General features: G+C 44.7%; 1 protein-coding gene across 4 annotated transcripts; it reads left to right on the top strand.

Annotated features, from left to right (window-relative positions):
* The first annotated feature begins 3,018 nt into the window (after positions 1-3,018).
* ING4 (inhibitor of growth family member 4) lies at positions 3,019-19,023 on the top strand. 4 transcript variants are annotated; one of them, XR_012651404.1, is made up of 10 exons: positions 3,023-3,087; positions 8,886-9,152; positions 15,824-15,895; positions 16,093-16,259; positions 16,449-16,563; positions 16,886-16,994; positions 17,323-17,470; positions 17,877-17,938; positions 18,159-18,332; positions 18,426-19,023. XR_012651404.1 is itself a non-coding variant. In XM_075034531.1 (9 exons), exons 2-9 carry the CDS (start codon positions 9,113-9,115, stop codon positions 18,196-18,198), a joined length of 753 nt encoding a protein of 250 aa, XP_074890632.1. In that variant the 5' UTR covers positions 3,023-3,087; positions 8,886-9,112; the 3' UTR covers positions 18,199-19,023. The 4 variants fall into 4 exon arrangements, 3 of the variants coding, with proteins under 3 accessions (XP_074890634.1, XP_074890632.1, XP_074890633.1); XM_075034531.1 differs by having other exon boundaries at positions 18,159-19,023; XM_075034532.1 differs by having other exon boundaries at positions 3,062-3,087; positions 9,053-9,152; positions 18,159-19,023.
* Positions 19,024-21,861: the final 2,838 nt, after the last annotated feature.

Genomic DNA, 21,861 nt, shown 5'->3' with positions numbered 1-21,861 from the left:
TAGGTACCTGTTCAATCGTCATTTCAGGTACAACAGATTAAATTTGTGTGCATGGTTTCTTGTTTCTGTATAGTAGAACACCAAAATACTAGAGAGATGTAGTAACTTGGTCCAACAAACATTTCGATTTCATGTAGTGTCTATGTAATGAATGAAAAAAAAAAAAACCTGCAAGAAAAGAAATCATGACACCAAAGAACTAGAGTCTATGCCTAGTTTTGCTGCTGAATTAGGGTATGTTTTTGGAACGCGGACACAGCTATAATCGGGGGCCTTTGGCATCCTCTTTGATTTGTAAAGCTGATTAACTGGGGGGGCAAGTGCTGCAGATCAATTGTTTGATGTTTGAGAGAATGAAGTGTGGGTATATCTAGTCTTTCCTGAAGAGAAGGAAATGCAGAGCAGGGACCTCTGAACCGAGAATGTTAAGGAGTGAGAAGAGCTGAATGTGTACCTCTACAGCAAAAAGGGAACCAAACAAGACTCTGAAGTTGTAGGCCTCCTGCTGAGGTATGCGTAAGGATCCCTCTCAAGCACTGGCCTTCACCTTGCGGTCCTCGGACAACTTTTAAGAGGTAACTGTAAGGTAACTGAAAAGCTGGAGGCTTAAATTTGGTTATGCAGATGTTTACATTTCCAAGGGAAAATACACAGGCATCTGTAGATCAATAAAGGTTGAGAACCACTACTCTAGACTACTTCAGTAGGCTGTTTAGCTTCCCTTTGCAAGATGCGTAGGCCTTCTGGGCAGTACGCCCGCTCATCAGTCAGGTCCTTCATCTAACTAGGAGGTATTTACCAGTTTAACAATAGGATGTAATGGAAGTAGCAAATTCCAGGGTGGGCACGTGGTGTGTGATAACCATTGGGGTTAGCATATGTGGCTTTGTTACTACAATAGTTACCAGAGTATCAATATATGAGGCTGGGTGGGGGATAGACAGAAGTAGTCATGTACCTCTAGAGCATATTCCAGTTGGGGAAGCATCTTCCTGTAAAATCATCTGCGCCCACGCTAGGACTTTACTTGCAGAAGTGTTTACTCTGAAAAATATTACACCTCTCACGAAATAACTACTGAGGTAACACTCCATCTGCAGGTGAGGATGCTTCTGGAACCCCGAGTGATGCACTTCTCCATAAACCTCAGTGCCTCGGCTTTCTAAAGAAAGCAAAAATAGAGACAGCAAACTTTTCTAGATTGAGCTCAGGAGTGGTTTTTGCTGGATTGGAAGAGTTGCTACTGCTGTGAGTCAACACAGGTACACAAAACTGCCTCTCCCCTCTGTTTTCCAACTTCACAGTGGCAGTTAATGAAGATACAATTGTACACTTTAATAAGGTTTACCATTTAGATTTTGGGCAAGTGTCTCCTCTTTTCACTGTCTTTTGTATCAGCAGTGGCAACAAGTCCAGAAGGAGCTTGTTTTTCCATCTCGGTGGTCTAGTATTTTGACATCTCCCTACCCTGGGCTTGGAGGGTAAGATAGGATTCCCAGGTGGTCTGTTAACCAAACTGGTGATCTCTAAGGATGCCTGTTTCTTAACATCAGCTCCATTCAGCCTGGTAGCTCCAAGCAGGATGCATTTGGGGGATTCTGGATTAATAATGTGACAGGGTACAGGGAGCATTTTTTTTTTTTTGTAACAGCCACATCCTTCCCCTTAATTAAGAGTGTAAGGTGATTTATACAAGAATTTTGAAGTACTTTAAAAACAAACTGAGGCTTAACAATAATGTTCAGCTAACTGAAGCCAGCTGCTTCACATAGGAACTGAAAAGAATAAGAAATGTGTTTTGAATAATTAAAAATGTCATAAATAACTTAAATTACTATAGGAATAGGACTGGAAAACACTGCAGGCTGCTGGAAGACTTAATCCGAGTGTAGCTATATAAATAAAGGCATGGTGTCTTGGAAGATCTTTGGGAAGAAGAGAAGAAACAACTCTGATCACTTTTCCTCGTGGCCAGAATCTACCACCACGCAGTCCTGAGCAATGACTGTTATTATACAGTCTATCAGGAAAAAACAGAACAAGGTAGGTGAGTGGGCAGGGGAAAGGCAGATGAAATCTAACATTTGCCAAACCAAGCCAGTGTCTCCTCGTCAATACAGGATGCTACATTAATGCTGACCTCTTGAATCAATGATCCTGAATGTTATTATAGACCATAAGGATGAACAAAAATAAGGTAATTTTGTCTCAGTTCCTTTGTAATCACACAGGTGACCTCACTCTCGACCTAGTACAATACCATACCATGTCAGGTGCAATTGCTAGCAAAGGACAGTCTGGGGCAGGGCTCCTGAACTTTGTAGGAAGAGGATCTCTTAACCTCGAGGTGACTTGTGGTATATGGTCACAAAAGAGAGTCTGGCAAGATGGAGAAAAGAGAGCACAGTCCCATGTTTAACTTCATTGCTTTGTTGGTTTGTTAGCTAAGTTAAGTTTGTGCCACAACCGTTTTACAGTAAAGGCAGTGTGTAGCACAGCAGCAGCTACTCGTCGCTGGCAAATTATGGGGTGAATGGAAAGATACGGTGCCATAACAAACTAAACAGCACTTCTTCACCCAAACTATCTGGTGGGAGCGCCCAGCCAGGCTGCTGAAACTTCTGTGAAGCCAGGAGAGATGAAGCCCGTTTCTTTTGGCGCGGAGATGAAGGCAGCAGGTATTTAGCTCTTCCGCAGCTCAGGGACTCGGACCCAAGCAGCCCCGGGGCCTGCTCCCCCCGTGCCCTGCGGCCGGGACCCTCCTCCAGCCGCCTCGTCCCCGCAACCAGCAGCGGAACGGGCCGCGTCGATCCCGCAGGGCACCCTCCCTCCGTCAGCCCGGGGGCCGGTGCCGCTGAGGGACCTGAGGCGGCGGGCGGGCAGGAGAAGAGACCGCCCCGCCCGCCGCCGTCCTTCTCCGAGGACGCGGACAGCCCCCTCAGAGCCCAAAATGGCGGCAGGAAGCGGGAAGGCGGGCGGAAGCGGCTTCCGCAGCCTGGCAGCGCCACTTCCGGCTCCCGCCGGAAGCGCCCGTGTGTGCGGGGCCCAAGATGGCGGCGGGGATGTACCTGGAGCACTACCTGGATAGTAAGAGCCGACGGGGACGGGGGGCCGGCGCGGTCACGGACGGACCGACCGACCGACGGCGGCTCGGGGCGGGTCCCCGCGGGGACCGAGCTCTGCCCGGGGGCCTACCGGTCCCCGGCGAACCCGCGGCCTGTTCCCAGCCTCTCGGGCGGCAGCCTTGCCCGCTTGTCACCCGGCCCAGCCGTGAGGGGTCCCGTCGCCGCCCGGTCCTGGGGCCGTGCTGGGAGGCCCCGTCCGCCGCGTAGAAGGCGTCTCGGGGCCGTTTAGAAACGGCGGCGGTCTGCGGCGGAGCGCCGGTAACGGGCTGACCCTCCGCCGTGGGATCTCCTGCCGGGAGCCCGGCTCCCGGCCGGTTGTCCCCGGGAGGAGGCGGCCGGTGCTGGTCCAGCCGCCTTTGGGGAGCGGCAGCTTGGCTGTCGGTGGCTTTCCCGGGATGAACGGAGGGGCTAGTGAAATAAAGCCGAAGATGACTTTTTGTATCTGTAGGGAGGCGGTTTCGATAGCTTCCTTTGCTGTCGTTTTACAATTGCGGTCCTGTTTTGCTGGTCGAAGAAGAGCTCTGTAAATACTAACAGAGCTGGTAATGTTATCGGAGCCCTCTTGTGATATCGGCCTGCCTTAAGGTGCTTATAACTTGGTCAAACTCTGCCCTTCAGGGATAAGACTTTCAATGCGTGTTTTACCCCTGCGTGCTTAAAACAGCCAAGTAGACTAATCAGAGGGGTTGTTTTTGAAAGAATGTATTAATGAGTAAAGATGTAGTAACCTGTTCTTTTGTGAATGCTCTCTTCCTGTGTTCCTTCTGATCTGGTGTCAGCACTAGAGGCAGGGGAGCATGTTGATGGGGTGGTGTGTTTAAAGCGTGGTAGTTCTGGTAACATGTCTTTTACTTCACTATACCTGGCTGAGTTAAATCTCTTGCTCTCTGTTTGCATATGCTTGGAAACATTGGAGCTTGGTTCTTCAGCAGTTTTGCTGCACTAGGTTTTCTCCAGCACAGAGCTGATAAGTTGTTGATATGGAGGCAAGGGGTCTCATTCCTCGTGTCTGCCGTGCTCCTTTTGTCAGTAGGAAAGGAAACCTCTTGTGAATTAAGTTAACAAAGTTCAAGAACCATAATAAATTTCAGCAAAAGCTGGAAAGAAGCTGGAAGTTGAACTGGCAAGGATCTAGGAACTGTGAGGAAGGATGATGCAGAAGCCAGGAAGAAGAGTTGGATGAGGAGGCAGGTTGTTAGAGAGGAGCAAGGATTGCTGAGCAAAGATGTATGTTCTGCTTTTCTCATTCCGTTGTGGGAGACTGCAGTTGACTGAGGCTCCTCAGCAAAGATGGCCGAGAGTTGGGAGGATGGGGGCTAGACAAGAGGAGAAAGAAGCAGATGGACAAGGAGTAAGTGCATGGGGAAGGATGCAGGGTTTTCCTGCTTGGAGAGCACAAGTGTATTTTGAGTAAGAGCTGCAGTGTGAAGATGAAGGAGTGAAAGACTGGGATTTGCAGATGGTAGGCAAAGATGAGAAAGATGCAGTACTGAGTGTGCAAAGGTATGGTAGATACTAAGTTGGAGAGAAAGGAAGCTGTAGAAGAGCTTGGTGGCTAGAGAGTGCTCCCACCAAAGTCAAACACTTCTGGATCTTGTCGTTACTGTCAGCTAAAATCAATGAAACTCCTCTGTTCCCCTCTAGTACAAGTGTGCAGAGAGAATGACAAACTCTTTATTTTCTCTCTCAGCTGAGGTGTATGGTCCAATTAGACATTCTCATCCTGTTGAAGGTAGATGTTAATATGGTGGTGTAGACTGTCATTTCTAAGGTATCTTGCTTAAAAAACAGTAATGTGCACAATCTAAAAGTACTTAAATCTGGCTACAAAGTTGTTAAGAAGAACAAAGCAATCTTGGCTGCGATGGTTTAGCCTTTTTTGCATACTCTGAGAGCCCTTACAGCCGCCTTCAATTTTGTCTGGTGTCCTGTATAGTATATGCAACATTACTTCCCTTTGTTAGCTAATTGTAAGACAGTTGCTGTGCTTAATCTAGAGTTTCTTTCAGAAAAGCACATCATATGAATTGTAATACTTACAGTCAAAGAGTATCCATCTCAGTCTTCAGTAAGTTAGTTTGCTGATAAGCTTTCCTGTCTTGGTTTTGTGACTTTTGTCTGTGGTTAATTTTCACAGTTCCAATATTTAGTCATTGCACCTATAATACCTCTTACCTGCCATGTTGAAGTGTTCCCTTATTAAAAGTTTCTTCCCTCTGATTAAATCTTAACCTTCTTTCTGGTAACTTAGCAAAAAAAAAAAAAACCAAAAAGCCTGTGATAACATATTTTTCAGTTTTCTCATTACCCGTATTGTTCTTCTCTAAGCCTGCTCTAATCTTTTGATGTCCTACTTGAACTTCTGACTCTCTGAAAATGCATACAGTCCTTTAGTAACCAGTCTTCTTCATGGTACTAACTAAAGAAGTCAGGTTACCGTTCTTCTGTTGGGTGTGCCCTTATCCCTGTTTGCCATTGCATTTCAGCTGGGAGCTCATATTCAGGTAACTCTCTACCATGATACTGATATGATACAGTCTTTCTGTTTCTTAGAAATATGGTCCAGCATCCTTTATCCATCACTTATATTGCTCATTCCTAAATGTATTACACTCTGTAAGACCTGGTGGAGAGTATCAGTTTGCCATCAGGTTGTTTCTTGCTGTCCCAGTGGCCTGTTCCTTCTGCTCTCATTCTTCCAGTCTGCATCTCACTTCCAAGTGACTAACTTTTCTTTTGTTGGATCGAGAATGGCTTCTGTGTGATTTGCATGAGTGGTGCAGCCACTGCTAATAGTTCTCTATATTGCGTTCTAAAGCCTTATGTAGCCGTTAAAGTACTTTTAATATATCTTGTGTTTGCTTTTTCCTTATTCTGGCTTGTTACACAAGATACTTTCTGATACTACACCGAGTATTTGTTGCAAGTTGTAGTTTAATCACTTCAAAAAATGATTTTCACTAATTAAGTGTATACTCTTACCAAAAAATGTCCAGTCTGGCAAGTTTAACACTTAATCTATATTTTCACCCTCATTTAATTCTTTGAGATTATCTCAGATCAGCTATTCCATTTCTTTTCATGCCTGTCTGACAGCATTCAGTTTTCCCCTTGCTCCTTCCTCCCCCCCTGCTTTTTTTTTTTAACATTATTTCAGTATTTTAAAAACATTCAGTTCATGTTTGAAGTAGTTCACTAATGTTCCAAAACTTCCTGAAAATTTATACAAATAAATAGTCCAGAACCTTTGGTCAGCTCTTTTAAAAATGTCTAATATTTACATTTACTTCTTGGAATGGAATTCTTTTCATATTATAGTGCTAATGCAGACATGGTTTTCAGTTGAAATTTTTTTTTTTTTCCTCCCACAGAGATTCTCTTTCATATGGTTTACTGGCTGGATCTGCTCAGGGAATGAATGAGGAGTGTGTGATGAAAGAGGGCAGTTGTTTGTAGGACCTCTTCATGTCTTTGAAGAAAGGAAGGTGTATAATGAATTAAGTGAAGATTGTAGGAAGAAAAAAGGTGGCCTCATGTTTGAGGCAGTTGAATACCACTCTGACAAAGTGAATTTGATGTTTGTGTTTATTTTGGGGGTCACACTTTTTACAGGTTCTCCTTGCACGGATTGTACTTTCCTCAAATAATGAGTAAAAATTTGTAGTCAGAGGAGCAGATGTGCAGAATGCTCATAGCTGCAAAGGAAGTCTGCTTTGAACAGATAATTCTGAAAAGTCAGGCTATGTAGCATTTTTAGACATTTCAAGAGATGTGTTTGTAATTAGCTGGTCTTCTTGGCTTTAATCTCTTTGCCTCAGTAAATCTCTTGACCTTCATTTTATTGGTAAGGGAAGTGGGCTACTCCACAGCAGCATTGTGAAAAAGCATTCTAATGTCACAGTAATGAACACCCTGAAAAGCTGATTACCAAGTCAATTTTTCAGATCGGGTTTTGGGTCATTATGTGTGACTCTGTATTGAGCAAAGAGAAGAAAATAAAACTGAATCACTGCTCAGTCACTGGGAATGAGAAACGCATTTTATCAAAATCTCATGCGGTTAGGTAATTAAAAACTATGTGTTAAAATGCATGATCAGTCTAACAAAGCTATGCATACAGCCTCAGTTGTTTTGCTTCATGAATTTCGAGTCCTCTGCTTCGGACATCTAAAGTTCTTTTCCAGGAGATTTTTGTGGAATAGCCAAGTTAACAGCAGTTCTCTTAGTAAGAGGTGTTGGGCAGCTTCTTAGGTCTGGTATTTCAGTAGCTTTCAAGTCCTTGCTGTAATTTGAAACTGGGTTTAGACCTAAGATTAGACATGCCCTTGCCTTTGCTCTAAGCTGTTAACTGGAAAGCATATCTGTCTGAAATGTGTTATGCTCCTAGCAGATGTTTTTGCAGCAGAAAAATACGCACGTTCCTTCTGTGCTGAATGTCCTGACAGAGGAACTCCGTACCTTGTCTACTGATCACCTTCCTTCTTTCATCCAACTGCAGCTGCCCCTTCAATGACTACTGAGCCAAAGGATTCAGGGAAGGGGAGGAAGAGGAATATTTCTTGTTCCAGTTCTCTTCTTCCCAAGTGTTCTACTTTGAGCATGGCTCTTTCCTCAGTTCTCTCCAGTGGCTGAAGTTAAGCATGAAAAGATTTCCATCTCTTCAAATATTGTCCTCCTCCTGGTCTCTCAGCCATTTTATGCCTGCTTCTGAGGGGAGAGAGCAAGATGCTGAAGTGCTTTCCCTCATGCCAAGTAAGCCATGCAGCTTTAGTAGGGGAAAAACTACAGGTGCAAAGGAGTTAGAGATGTAGTAAGGAATGGGCGAAGAATAAGAAGGAAGAAAACATAGTGTTTTGCGATGAGAACATTGAATGTGCATGAAGACTCATTAGAGGAGTTTGTGCTTGCTCAAACTTGAGTTACTGTGCTTGGCTCAGTATTTGCGCTTGTACTGGGTTAGAAATACTGTAGTGGAGGCTTTGAGGGGGAGAAAGGAAGGGTGACTAATACAGATTTTCCAGCAGATGAGATGCAAACACTGAGTCTTCTTCATGTTTGGAATTTTCGAGAGGATTGCAGAGCTTCTTTGCAATAGGCATCACTGAAGTACACAATCTAAATTCAGAAAACAGTCCCAAATAGTTTTCTGCAAGTCTCTGTTTATATGTGAATGTACCATGAGTGTAGGGATTGTCTTTATAGTAGAGGGAACTGCTAGGCAACCACGTGTATTTTCTACTGTCAGTGCTTCCCTGTTTACCCACCTAGTGGGTATTAGAATAAAGTAAGTATACTTAGTGACAACACGCAAATTTATCTTTTATGGCAACGGAACCAAGGCATGTGCCTCTTCTCAACTGTCTGGTGCCTGAATTTATTATGAAATGGCCTCTCTGCTCACCTACCTATGCTTTACTGGTGAGGACATGTCTGCCCCATTGCTCAGCTGGCTGAGGTGAATGGAAGGGTCATGTTTGCAGGTGTGCTTCCCGAAGCAATCAGACAGCACCTTCCCTGCTGGTTCTTGCTGTCACTGTCCACCGTGTATGTTCCTGCCTGGACTGATGAAGCTGTTGCTTTATTTGTCTTGCCGAATGGGGAGCACACGTTGTTCCATTTGGGAAGTGTGTGCCAGACTGGAAGGAAGTTCGGATTTCCATGTGGTTAAACTGGTCTGTTACTGACTAAATGTCAGCATAAAATGTTGGCAAGGAATGGTAACAAAACAATAAAAAGTGTTTCCATCTTCCCCCACCCCAGACCTCTGAGGAACTAGATTCTGCCAACATTTGGTCTAAATTAGACCTAAACGCTTGGGAGACTCATCAGCAGAGGGCTAGTAACCTTGGTGATCTTGAGAGGTAGAAGGATGTCACTGGCCTGTCTACTCAGATGGCTGCTTGATATTAATTCCATTGTCTTGGAAGCCACCAGTCAGGACCCGTTCCAGGAGCAGACACTAGGACATATCTGCCTCAGTGAAGAGGATGATGGAGACAACAGACTTAGATGAGGAGACTTCAGCTGGTAAGTTAACATGGTACTGTGTAGTTGTTTTCTTTTGGGTTTTTTCCCCTTTTTTATACTGATTAGGGAGGCATGAAGTTTCCTTTTCTCCTTCTATTTGCGTATGTCAGTAGGCACATAGAGCTGCACCAGTTGAGGGTTTGTCAATACTAGAAAACTTATGCCAGCATAAGCACAGAGCAACGGAAGCAGCATATGCCCTCTTGAAAGTCATCTTTCTCCTACAGCTGACATGGGAATGTCCTTTTGTTCCTTGATAACATTAGCTAACCCAGTAAAATAGGATTATTCTTTCAGAATAGCTACATCTGTCTGCATTTTCTTCTGTATAGGTTCATCAAATGAGGGTATGATGTGTATTGACATCTTAATACTCTGAGAGGGCATGGGTGTGATGTCAGAACTTGCTGTAGGCTAGCCCATGATTCCTTCTCAGTCCTGGCTGCATTCCACATTCCTCAGCAGTTCTTTTATCTCTCACTTTACCTACCATGATTACTCTTATCCTGTCCCCAATGTAGCATGCAGCCATACCCTCCTGTTCTTGCCTCTAAAGTTTCTCACGTCATACTTCAGATATGCAGATCTCTTAAAAAAATATTTCTATATTCAATGCCACTTTAGTGTAGCAAAAGATGCCTTTCACCTCACTGGGACTTTGGATTAGTTGCATCTGTGATGCAGCACACGTGATCTGTGGAAAATTACAACAGATCTCATGCAGAGGAGAGAATTTGGTGATTCATAGGCATCATTTGTTCCTGTGTGATAGCTGCTGGCACAGCCCACACTAAGCTAATACATTTATTATTATTAATGACCAGTTCATTTAGAATTGATTCTGTTGTTGACCAGTATTTTTATCAGAGTTGATACAAGATGGCTTTACAAGACAAAGCATACTGCATTTTCTCCACATTTCTTCACTTACCCAAGAGCAAATCTGATGTGACCTTTTTGGCAAACAGCCCTATGATCTCTTTGGTGGTGGTCCCTGCCTTTGAAGACCTGTGACAGGCTCAAAATGCCTGGAGTGGTGCGAGTATCATTTGATATGTCTGTCTTCCCAGTTGTCATGGTTTAACCCCAGCCAGCAACTAAGTGCCATGCAGCTGCTCGCTCACTCCCCACCCACCCAGTGGGATGGGGGAGAAAATCAGAAAATAAAGACAGTTTAATAGGACAGAAAGGAAGAAAATAATGATGATGATAATAATAATATGACAAGAATAAAAGAATAGGAATATACAAAACAAGTGATGTGTGATGCAATTGCTCACCACTCACCAACCGATGCCCAGTTAGTCCCTGAGCAGCAATCTGCCCACTCCCTCCCCCCCCCCCAGCCAGCTCCCCCCAGTTTATATACTGGGCATGACATCACGTGGTATGGAATATTCCTCTGGCCAGTTTGGGTCAGCTGTCCCGGCTGTGTCCCCTCCCAACTTTTTGTGCCCCTCCAGCCTTCTTGGCGGCTGGGCATGAGAAGCTGAAAAATCCTTGACTTGGTATAAACATTACTTAGCAACAACTGAAAACATCAGTGTGTTATCAGCATTCATCTCATACTAAATCCAAAACACACTGTACCAGCTACTAAGAAGAAAATTAACTCTATCCCAGCTGAAACCAGGACACAAGTCCTCCAAGCTTCTGAAATCAGGGTTGATCTTTAATGCAGCAATAAAGATCCCTTTTCTGAGACTTAGCAACATTGCCTACTATCTTGGCTGTGGATGCTGTAGCACTGAACTAATGTAATAAGAAGACAAAAAGAGCCCTCCCTCCCCAAGAAAAGGGTCCACTCTTTGGGGGAGTATTAGGTTTCTGTGGCTGTTACATTGACTTTCGTTGCTGACTGATGTCTGTTTCTTTGGACAGTACCTGAAGTAGATGTGCCTGGGTGGACTAGTGTGCAGTGCACTGGACCAGGGCTTGGGGTATATGACGTGGGCACAGAATTTCTGGGTGCCTGCAGCTAAATCAGCCTACCACGTGCCCGAGTACCCCATTTGTAAAAATGTAGGTAGTATTATCCCTTACAGAGCTGTTGTGAGGATAATGTTACAGGTTAGGATGCATATAATGCAGTAGGGCTGAGCCATATAGGAGTAGAGAGAAAGGTATATATTATGCTCATGCACCAATTTCAATAAACTGTGTAGGAAGATAAATAATTAGCTGAGAAGAAAGGACTGAGTAGAAGCAGCAGTTTAAAAGGGTTATACCCTCTAAAAGGAGGGATGGAGGGTTATAAAAGACATCCTTCCCCCTAATAAGGAAGCTCCTGAAGACTGCTGTATGTCAGTTGTCCTGCAGTATATTTCAAATGCTACAGAATTATGAGAATCACAGAGTATCAAAAAGTCCTATGCACTTCCCCTGTAAGATCCCAGCCAATTTCCTATCTCAGGGAGCAAGGAACTTACCCTCTGATCGTGGCAGTCCCTGGCACAAGCAGGATTTTTTTTTTAATTACCTTCAGCAATGTGATGTTTAAAGTGTTTGCTGAAATCTGTACCGTTGAATAAAGCAACCATGGTTAAGTTTCAAAATGTATTTTCACTTTTTTTTTAATAAATTTAAACATGCGTCTGAACATGGTAGGTGAACAGTTTTCTCAGGAAAGGCAGCGTGTGTTTGTATGGTGCTTGGTGCAATGGATCTCTTTCTAGGAATTGTTACAGTAGCTGAAGTTTAGATATCAGTTGCCTACACTGGGCACCCCACATGTGTTTCTAAAAAGAAATAAATAAAATTATAATAATTGGAGGGGAAGAAGGGTGGTGATGGATTCTGACTTTCGGAGAGTGAGAGTGCATGGTTCTTAAGGGACAAGACGGCATGGTTGTGGGAAGGAATTAAAAGGGAAGAGGATAATAGAAGAGGTGAAAGAAGGGATAAGAATTGAGAAAAAGAAAGACGAAGGTAGGTAGACTTTTAACTTGTGATAAGAAATGAAAACAAGGTAAGAAAAGGAAGGGGTGGGAAAAACTTAATGAGAGACCTGTGCTGATGATTTTCAGGGTGATGGTACTGTGACAGGAACGAATGGGGCACGGTGGGGCTGCACATGGCTCTGAGTGGATCTGTGCAGATGGACACAGTTGTGTTAATGCCAGCCCACGCTTTGGGCCAAGCTGCTGGCCTTGCTACCACTTTCTTCACTGTACATCTTCACCATCCTCCTCTTCCTCTCTTTCTGCTATGCCATTTGTGTCAAAAGAGGCCCTTGCTTTTTCTTTGTTTTTCGGTCAGACTGTTGACTGTCTGGGACAGAGTGACTGCCATTCACTGCCCTCTTCTGTAGTGTTCGAGGATGCCTCTAGGGTGTTTTTTCTTTACTATGGTCCATTTCAGAATCTGAGAATTATTTGGGTATTTTACAACAGATAGCATTTAGTTGTGAAAAGTTTAGGTGCATCTTACAGTAAGAAGAAAGAGCAAGTGAAGTGTAAAGGAAAAAAACGAAGTTACATAAATAACATGAACATTTTTAGAAAGACTGAGGGAAAGTGTGTTGTGTTAGTAGGAATGAGGAAATGGAAACTTAAATCTTAGATTATTTTTTTTTTATTTCTTTTTTTTTAATGGGACTCTTAGGGTGATGATGTCTGATAGCCAGCATAGCACAGGCCAAGCAATTTCAGCAAGTGTTCTGACTACTGCGATAAATTCTGTGATCCAAAGCATCACTTTTGTTTAAGGGTACACCAGAGTTTTTGAGTTAAGCTGCAGATAGTAGAAAACTTCCCTGTAGTTAGATTAAACTACATACCATACAAATAGTTGGTTGCTCAGTTAAAATTTGCTTAGCTGCAGCTTTATCTGTTATGTATTCTTGCCAAACTCTCTCTGGGTCATAATTTGTAATGGTGTACTCAGCTTCTTTTCACTTTCAGTTTAATAGATAAAGCATCTTTATAACAGTTCTGATTATAAAGTCATTGTACTGTCACTTGTTTCGTTTTCTTCCGATTTATTAATGAAGCAATTGGAGAATGTTGGTCCGATAATAGATTTGCAGAGTGAAACATTTTGCTGGGGTTTTAAGAAATTATTTTGCTGGTTTTAGCAGGGAAGGAATTCAAATGACAGGGGCTTGTCTCGTCAGTCCCGGTGGAAACCTGCCCGGCTAATGAGCCTCTGGAAGATCATTGCTTATACGTGCTTGACTGGTAAACAATTTGCGGATTGTGTCTGTGCTGAGCATCTGCTAGGCCAGCGCCAGAGCTGGATAACACTTCTCCTTGCGCTGCCGGGAGCAGGGAGCTCCGCACGTGCGGAGGCAGGTAACGAGGCAGGGGAGCTGATGACCTGGCTGAGGGGCTGGCATTGAGGGGAGGAGGCACCGGGAAGAGAGACTTTCCGAAGGATAGATGGCACGGGCTGAAAAGGTGAGACCAGGCACGTAGAGGCAAAGGGAAGAGAGAGGCTTTCCAGACCAGGGCACGTGCTGGCGTTAGTGGTAGTGGCAGATTTTTACAGTAACGGCTGTAAAAACTAGAGCACAGTCCCTTTCAGGTTCTGTAGCAGAAGCAAACTCCTGCCCGAGTTTCTCCTGCTGCGAGAACATCGCTATGAAATGTGGCCGTAACCTCGTGTGGGGTTGTTCTGCCCGGAGAATAGCATCCTACTGGTTTTTGTGCTACCTCAGGTACTCGCTCTATCTAAAGGTTTCTAGCCCTGCTGAGGCAAAACTGACTGTACCCAGTGGATTTTGTGCTTTTACCGACTTTCCTTTTTAGAAGAGAAAAAGAAATTACGTTAATCTTTTTTTAAAACTACAAAGTCAAGAATTTAGAAGTCGAGATCTTCCAGGATTAGTAAACTCGGTGTAAATTTGACATATTGTGTGCAGTGCAAGAACAGATACTGTTTTCCTCTGGAGGATACCTGTCTTATCTTCTGCAGGCAATGCTTTGGAGAGGAATGAAAAGTAGCGTGCTGCAGTATGACCTGTGTTTCATTTGCTGTATAAAGTGAAAGGTTTGGATTTGACGAGGCTGGGGATTGCAGGAAGGAAAAAGGCATGGTCTTGAGATTCCCAAGCTGGATTTCATCCCTGCCTTAAGTTCCCTTTGTAAGCAACGATAATTTTCAGCAATGTGTCCCGGTTGTCTTCTGACATGCTTTTTGAGCCGTAGGGATGTAATCTGGTAGTCGGCTGCTTGAACCTTGTGTGAAGTCCCTCATGCTGGACAAACATGGAAGTATCAAATTCAGGAATGTGCAGACAGCCTTAATTTTGCCGCTTACTAATTTTTTGCGAATTTGATTTTGCACTGTTAACTGTCCTTGAATGCAGGGGGGTAATGTGTGTGTGCTGTGTGATTATGTATCTAGGTACTCAAGGACACCTACCATCTGAGCATTTCTCAGATATTTAAATTAGAAACAGCAACAGAAATCTATTGAAGCAATAGCTTGGTTACTTATAAAGATTCTGTATGTAACTTCCTATATTCTGTTTGTGCAAAAAAATAAGTTAAAGGAACAGCATCGGAGCACAGTAAGGCCCACAGTTGTTTTTACTTCTTATAGGAATTAATTTCATGGCCCATGGGTAGTACTTGTTAAAAGCTGCCTCTTGCACACAGGCCTTCCCTGCCGGCTGGTTGCTTTTCAGGGAAATGTCTCTGCTGTAGAAACATGTGGCTCTGAAAAGAGAGGCTGCTGCCGGGACTGATGTGTTAGTTTTGATTTTGGGTAGGCACACCTTCGTTTACACGCCCTGTGTGTTGGAGAGTGGGTTCAGGAAGCAGACATGCTTATGGTATGTTTCTGAAGAGCTTTTCTCCCCACCCTTTTTTTTAAACCTGCAAGAGAGATACATTTTTTTATAAGGTATAAAGGTGGACTTCAGGTTAATGCAGTGACACTAGATCTCAGTTTGATTAGACAGGCATGGAAAAATGAGAATTGTTTTTATCAGCTTTGTCAGTTGAGCATCTGGTGATGCCTAGGGGGTGAGTAGCATAGTGCATTGAAAATTAATTGACTATCAACTTCACATTGCTCATTCAGAGCCCCACAAACGTTTATTATTCATGATGTATAGCATCCTTCCAGGTGTTGGCCAGACCCCACTGAGATTACAGTGCAGAAGGCAGAACAAGGAACACGTGACGGGGGTTAAGACTGCTGTTGACTGCTCGCCGTCCTGTCTCAGACTTGCTCTTTGGCTCTGCACAAAGTGTCTCCTGTCCTTTATATGTAAAATGGATGCACTAAAACAGACTCACTTTTCAGTGAATTAGCATTTGATCAAATTTAATTTTTACATCCTTGTGTAGAAATAACTAAATGGCATTATTTACCAGCTGTTGTACTATTTTTTCATTACTGAATGGAGTTCTTGGATGGATATGTTGTATTATAATGACTGACTTTATTACAAATTTTGGTTTTCTGCTTTCTTAATGTAGGCCTTTCTGCATGGCAGCAGTTTTCTGTTAACTAGTATGTATTATAGAACTATGCTTCTGGATTAAATATATCACGTTTTTATAGTCTGTCTCCTTTGGAGTTGGCAAGAAATGGAAGCACGTTGATGTGCACCAGGAAAGGGCGTTGGGAATCGCTGGAGTGGTGTTACCGGTTAGCTTTGTTCCTGCCTTGGGATTGTGGACAGGAGCCTGACTTCTCCATGTATCCTCCTTTCCCTGCAGGTATTGAGAACTTGCCATTTGAATTGCAGAGAAACTTCCAGCTCATGCGAGATCTGGATCAGAGGACAGAAGGTGAGGATTAGAGATGGTTTTGTTGACGAGACAGGAAGGATGCAGCTTGACCAGCTTTTCTTTCCTTTGCCTTTATCACGGGGATCTCGGGGCAGGGGAGGAAGCTCTGATCCTTCAGTCTCTCTTAATGGAGGGCACTGTAGTGTGTGTGTATATGTGTGTGTGCGTTTATGTATTTAATGGTAAACTTGTTTCAGACCTCAAGTCAGAGATCGATAAGTTGGCCACGGAGTATATCAGCAATGCGCGGACTTTGTCTTCGGAGGAGAAACTGGGGCTTCTCAAGCAAATCCAGGAGGCCTATGGGAAATGCAAGGAGTTTGGCGACGACAAGGTTCAGCTGGCTATGCAGACCTACGAGATGGTATGAAGGGAAGTGTCTAGTGCTTATCGCATGAAAGGCTGTACTAAAGCCCCCTGTTTTGGAAGGCCCCGATCCCTCTTTTTAGGCCCTATCCACTCTTGCTTCTCAGCACGCAAGCCCCGTGCCCTCTCCTCTTTGCTGTCTTGGGCTCCGTTCTGTGGTAACTCCTGGTCACTGTCATCTTTGCAGGTTGATAAGCACATCCGTCGGCTGGACACAGACCTCGCTCGCTTTGAAGCAGACCTGAAGGAGAAGCAGATAGAGTCGAGTGACTATGACAGTTCTTCCAGCAAGGGCAAGAAGAGTGAGTACCACCACTGGGCTGCAGATTGATACAGGAGGCAGCCAAGTGACTATGGAAGTGGTGGGGATGAAGGCAGGCACTGGAGTGGTACAGATCAAAGACTGTTACGCTGGAATCTAAAGGACAGGTAAAAAGATGGTGACCTGGGCTCTTCTTGTGTGAGCATATTCAAGGCTGCTAGATAAAATTAAGATGGGGTGCACGGCCCAAAGCCAATATACACTCCGAAGTAGGAGTGTATTTTAGTGCTGGAGAGGTTGTTACTATCAGGTGTCTGTTTTGATGGGGTGGCAGATGCAACACCTTTTTCTCTTCTTACCAGAGGGCCGAGCCCAAAAAGAGAAGAAAGCTGCCCGTGCTCGTTCGAAAGGGAAGAACTCTGATGAGGAAGCGCCAAAAACTGCCCAAAAGAAGCTGAAGCTTGTCCGCACGTAAGTGTTTACGAGATTTGTAGGAATGAGGAGCAACACTACAAACCAGACCAAGGGAGGCCTAGCCGGACTTCCCTGCGAAGGATCTGGTCCCCACGCAGCCTAGACGGTGTCCCCCCTCTCCCTTCTTGGGAAGCAAGGGGAAGGAGACCTTTTAATTCTTTCAGGGGAGTGTGGCATGAAGGGAAAAGCAGGTCACTTCAGTGGGGTGTATGTGCTTAAAAAAAAGAGAAGTGGCTGTCTCTGGCAAACAAGGGCATTGTCTTGGGAGACACGAAGGGACTTGAAGCCAGTTATTTTGCTGACCTACTTCATTCCTGTCCTGCAGTAGCACAGAGTATGGGATGCCTTCGGTCACCTTTGGAAACGTGCACCCTTCGGATGTATTGGATATGCCCGTGGACCCCAATGAGCCTACTTACTGCCTCTGCCACCAGGTCTCCTATGGGGAGATGATTGGCTGTGACAACCCAGATGTAAGAGCCTGCACTTGATGGAAATGGGGGAGAAGGGAGTGGAGGGAGCCTTGGTACGGAAAGTCTTGTCCTGCGTGGGTGGGGCCTGATACAGCAAGCAGTGACAAGAAGGCGGCTTACCTCCGATAGTTTGGAAGGGCAGAGGGGTGGCTTGCTAGGGCCTGTTAAGTGCATCGTTCTTCAGGGTTTTCCTTAAAATGACAGGTTGTTTTCTTGCCCCCGCAGTTAGCATGGGAGGAGGGGAGTTCTCCTTGCTAACAATGTGTAGGTTGGGTGTGAGTCTGCATCCCTGATCGCTGCTAGGGATTTAGGAGTTTGTGATCAAATGTTGGGAAACTCCAGTAGCCCAGAAGCAATGATTTCAAAAGAAAGCTGCTCTTCAACTGACTGCTCTCCATCCCAACAGTGTTCCATTGAATGGTTTCATTTTGCCTGCGTGGGTCTGACAACAAAACCGAGAGGAAAATGGTGAGTGAACAAGCAACCTGGAGGGCCCATTGGTCTTTGGAAAAGGGAGGTCCTGGGTGGCAGAAGGGAGAGTACTGTATATACACACTTAGAAGACCTCTTAAAAAAGAAAATTTGAATTAAGGCTTTGTCTGGGACCTTGGAAAAGGTCCGTTGGGACTGTATGTTCGAGGTGCACGTCATGCCCTAAATGATGGCTTTTTGCTTCCCTTTCTACCAGGTTCTGCCCTCGCTGTTCCCAGGAGAGGAAGAAGAAGTAAAATCCCGTGAGCCCTCAGTACTGCTGCAGGAGCTCTCTTCCCCCTGCCAGGGCCTCGTCCCAGCTCCCCCAGCCCTTGGGGCCTTGGCTGGGGGGAGTCTTGCCCTGTTTGTGGTTTGGGCCATCCCTGGAATGGTGTGTACCCTCACAGCGGTTCCTGTGTGTTCTGTGTCCCTGGTTGCTTCCGAATCCCTAAGGGAGGCCCTCTCTGTGTACTATTCCAAACAGGTCTCTGAACCTCAAAGGGAATGAATGAGGGCACCAGGGTAGCCACCAGATTCCCAGGGATTCAGGTAGCCCCTGATTTTCCTTGGCTTTCCCTCAGCCTCCTCAGAGTTCATTGCCTACTCTCTGCTTAGAGAACAAGGCTATGGGATGGGGGAAGGAAAGGAGGTAAGTCTTCAGCATTTTAGGTCTTTGATTTTCCTGGATCTTGTTCAGGAGAGAGGGAGTAACCAGGCCACTTCTTAATCTAGTGGGCTGGTTGAGAGACTGGAAACCTAATGTACTCCCTATCTTTAACCATTCCACTACTGGCATTGAGTGGCCTCTTTTGTTGGGGAGAGGAGGAGGAGGGAGTGTTTAGAGCTAGCTTTGTCTCTCTTATTCCTGGGGTAAACCTGCTGGTCTGGGAAGCACACTGTATGAAGGAGGAAGAATTTCTGACCATATGGGGAGAAATGGCTTGATCTAGCCTGTCTTCCGGCTCCAAAATTCTGCCTTCCTTTTGTGCGGTGGTGCTTCTCCATTATGTTGATGATGGGAAGTTTGGGGATTCAGATCCCGCTTGTATAATACAGAATTAAATAAAGTTCATTGAAACAAATACTCTGTTTGCCTTGCTGTCACCGCCAAAGTAAACTGCGGCAATTGGTCTCTTTAGTTATTCTTTCTCTCTCAGCTCTGCTTTTATTCTAAATGGTGAATGTGGTACAGCTTTTTCTTGTAGCAATTTTGAGCAGTGTTAGTAAGTGACGTTCTGCCTAAGTCAGACTTGAAAGTGTACCTAACATACTTGCAAAAGGTTACTAAGCTTTCTAGTGGCTGTGAAAAATATCTGCCCCTTCAGTTGTGCCCCCACAAGAGAGTGGACATTTATTCACATTTTCATTGGATCGTTTACTACATCTGTTGTCTTCTCTTAAATGAGGAGAGGTGGAGGTTATAGAAGGCCAGCCCTCACTGTGGCTATTGGGCAGCTCAGCTGAGAAAATCAGCCACCAGGACAAACCACGTGCATCCAAGAATGTGGATAGTTTTTCCAGCTATCCTGATAACTTGCTTCCCAGTGGGTCACTTTCACCTTGGATAACCTTGTTGCCAGAAGCTCCAGCTGCTGTTACTAAGATAAAGTTAGGCTCCAAAACAGTTACTGAAGATGTGTCTCTCTTTGTAGTGTCTGCAGGTAACTGAGGAGATGATCCCTACTGAAGCTCCCCTTTATCAATTCCATTGGCATGGCCTGGAGATTAATGAGCTTGAGTCTCTTCTTCCCGCTTGCTCTCTGCTATTCAGGAGGGTTTAAGCTTTTCACCTGAAACTTGGAATGCTTTCCTCACACAAATGACTTGTATGAGGATCAATGGAGCATTTTTGTTTTTGCAGTCCTGAAGCCAAAGCTCTTCTAGGGCTTCATTATTAAAACCCTTCAGAGGACTCTGTAGGTAAAGAGCAATGCTACTCTCACCTTGTAATTGTACAGGCTTTGACCCTGTCAAAGCCATCAGCTTAGAAGCTGGTGTTAAGTCTTCCGTTCCAAGTGAGCTAGCATTGAGTCAGCCTTTGCTTTTGCTTCGAGAAGGGGTGCTCGGTTTCCCATTTTGCACAGAAAAAAATAGAGGTAAGTTCTTACCCAGGCTGTGGTTTGCATGGTTTGTGGTACCACTGCCACGGTCTGAATCTCAATCCCCAGACTGTCTTAAACCATTTTCCTGGGGCTTCCCTCCTTACACAGAGAGGAAGTAAATCCTGGAAGGTGTCGGTTGTGTGTGTGTGGTACAGTCTTCATAATGGGAGATGCCGTGCCATCATCCAGTGGGTGAGAAGGCTCTGGCAGGAGAACAGATTTCTTCAGCTAGGGTTTATCCGGGTGGCAGCTGGGTGCTCAGCTAACAGGACAAACAGAGGAGGTGGTCTGAACTTGAAAATGGGCTTTGGGCAAAGCGACGAAGGATGCAAACGCTCCTTTAAGTGGTTTGGTTTTGATGGGATAGGACACTGGATTGTAACCACCATTGGCAGCAAGCTTTCTAGGAACGGTGGGCTAGAGAGGCGTTTGAAGTGGTGGCCCTGTAATGAAGCTACTGCTGATGAAGGATAATAAGTGGCTTATAAATGCATGTGGTGTAATGTGAAAGAAGTGTGAGCGGGCGGGGGTGTGTTGCACACCAAACCAAGAAAGAAGACGGCCTGTTACTGTTCAGGGGCTGCTTACTGCACAGCAGTGACTGTTCAGGGTGGCTCTGGTTTGGGAAACACAAGTCTCGGGTCTTCTGCCGTCAGCGTAGGATGCTGAGAAGGGGAGGGAGACCAGAATACTCCTGGTTTTAGACTAAAGCTTGGCTGCAGGGTTGCCATTGTGCCTCTTGGCGCACCAAGAATTGGAACAGTCTGACGAGGTTATGGAAAACCCACAAGAAACACCTAGGTGGGTTCCGATGCAGTGGGGAGTGCGAGGTGGGCATCTCCGCTCACCCGCCGTTCTGCCGTTGCGTCCTGCTTCTGTCCGACGAAGGGGTCTTCAGCCAGCACCGTGGAGCACGCCGGGGACATTCGCTGCAGCTGAGGGAATGGTCTGACTTGGATCTTTTTGCCATCATTCTGTCGGTGTACAAATAGCAAATTAATGGTCCTTCATCCCTGTGACAAGAAAGGCTTGGTATAAGTGGTTCTAACAGGTTTAAGCAGGACTAGCCCAGTTTGAGGTAAGTGAATAGTGAACAGATAGTTGTTTGGGTTTTTTTTTTAAACTGAGTTTATCCATAAGAAATGTGTTCAGTAAGCTGACTTGGTGTTTCATGCTTACTGGACAGCAAAAACAGTCTGCATTCTGGGTCTTTAAAAATGTATGTAAAACTGACTGAAGTAAGTAAAAGTTAAAAATCACTTGGGTTTTGGGGTGGGGTTTTTTGGTTTTTTTAAAAGATCACTCGTAATAGTTACCTGTATCACTGTAGTGATAATGGGATCTGAAAAGGAACAGGGAACTTAGACAAAAATATGGATAAAACCTGAGGATTTTTAAATGGCTTACAAATATAAATGCAAATGAAAGGACATTAAAAACTAACCTTGGAAGAGAGGGAATAAGGACAGTAACTGTGCAATATTTAATCACCAAAGGAGGAAAATAAAAGAAACAGTAGAAGCTAGAAATCACAAAGTACAAAAATGAAGCCAGTGGGAACAAAGCCTGTAAGCGACAAGGCTAGAAACATAAGCAGCTTTTTTTAGAATGCCTTTTGTTTTTGATATAATTGAGCATGGCACATGTCCATTACCAACTGCAGATAGCAGAATTGTTTGTAATGAGAGGAGGGGGAAGTGTTCTGTAAATATTTATTCTGTGTTGGTGCTGGTGTCATATGGGGATGATGTACTTCCTAGGCAAACAGTAAGGAGGATTTTAAATAGCATCTATTGGGGCGAAGGCTTTTTTGATCAG

The sequence above is a fragment of the Buteo buteo genome, chromosome 8 (genome assembly GCF_964188355.1).
Source record: "Buteo buteo chromosome 8, bButBut1.hap1.1, whole genome shotgun sequence".
Classification (NCBI taxonomy): domain Eukaryota; kingdom Metazoa; phylum Chordata; class Aves; order Accipitriformes; family Accipitridae; genus Buteo; species Buteo buteo.
The sequence above is the reverse complement of the archived record's forward strand: the minus strand, read 5'-3'. Positions and strand labels throughout refer to the sequence as shown.

Bases quoted from the DNA above. Each gene is read 5' to 3' on its own strand.
- ING4 (XM_075034531.1), top strand. From the start codon at position 9,113: ATGATGGAGACAACAGACTTAGATGAGGAGACTTCAGCTG. The intron at 9,153-15,823 runs GTAAGTTAACAT...CTTTCCCTGCAG, and splicing joins AGATGAGGAGACTTCAGCTG to GTATTGAGAACTTGCCATTT. The intron at 15,896-16,092 runs GTGAGGATTAGA...AACTTGTTTCAG, and splicing joins TCTGGATCAGAGGACAGAAG to ACCTCAAGTCAGAGATCGAT.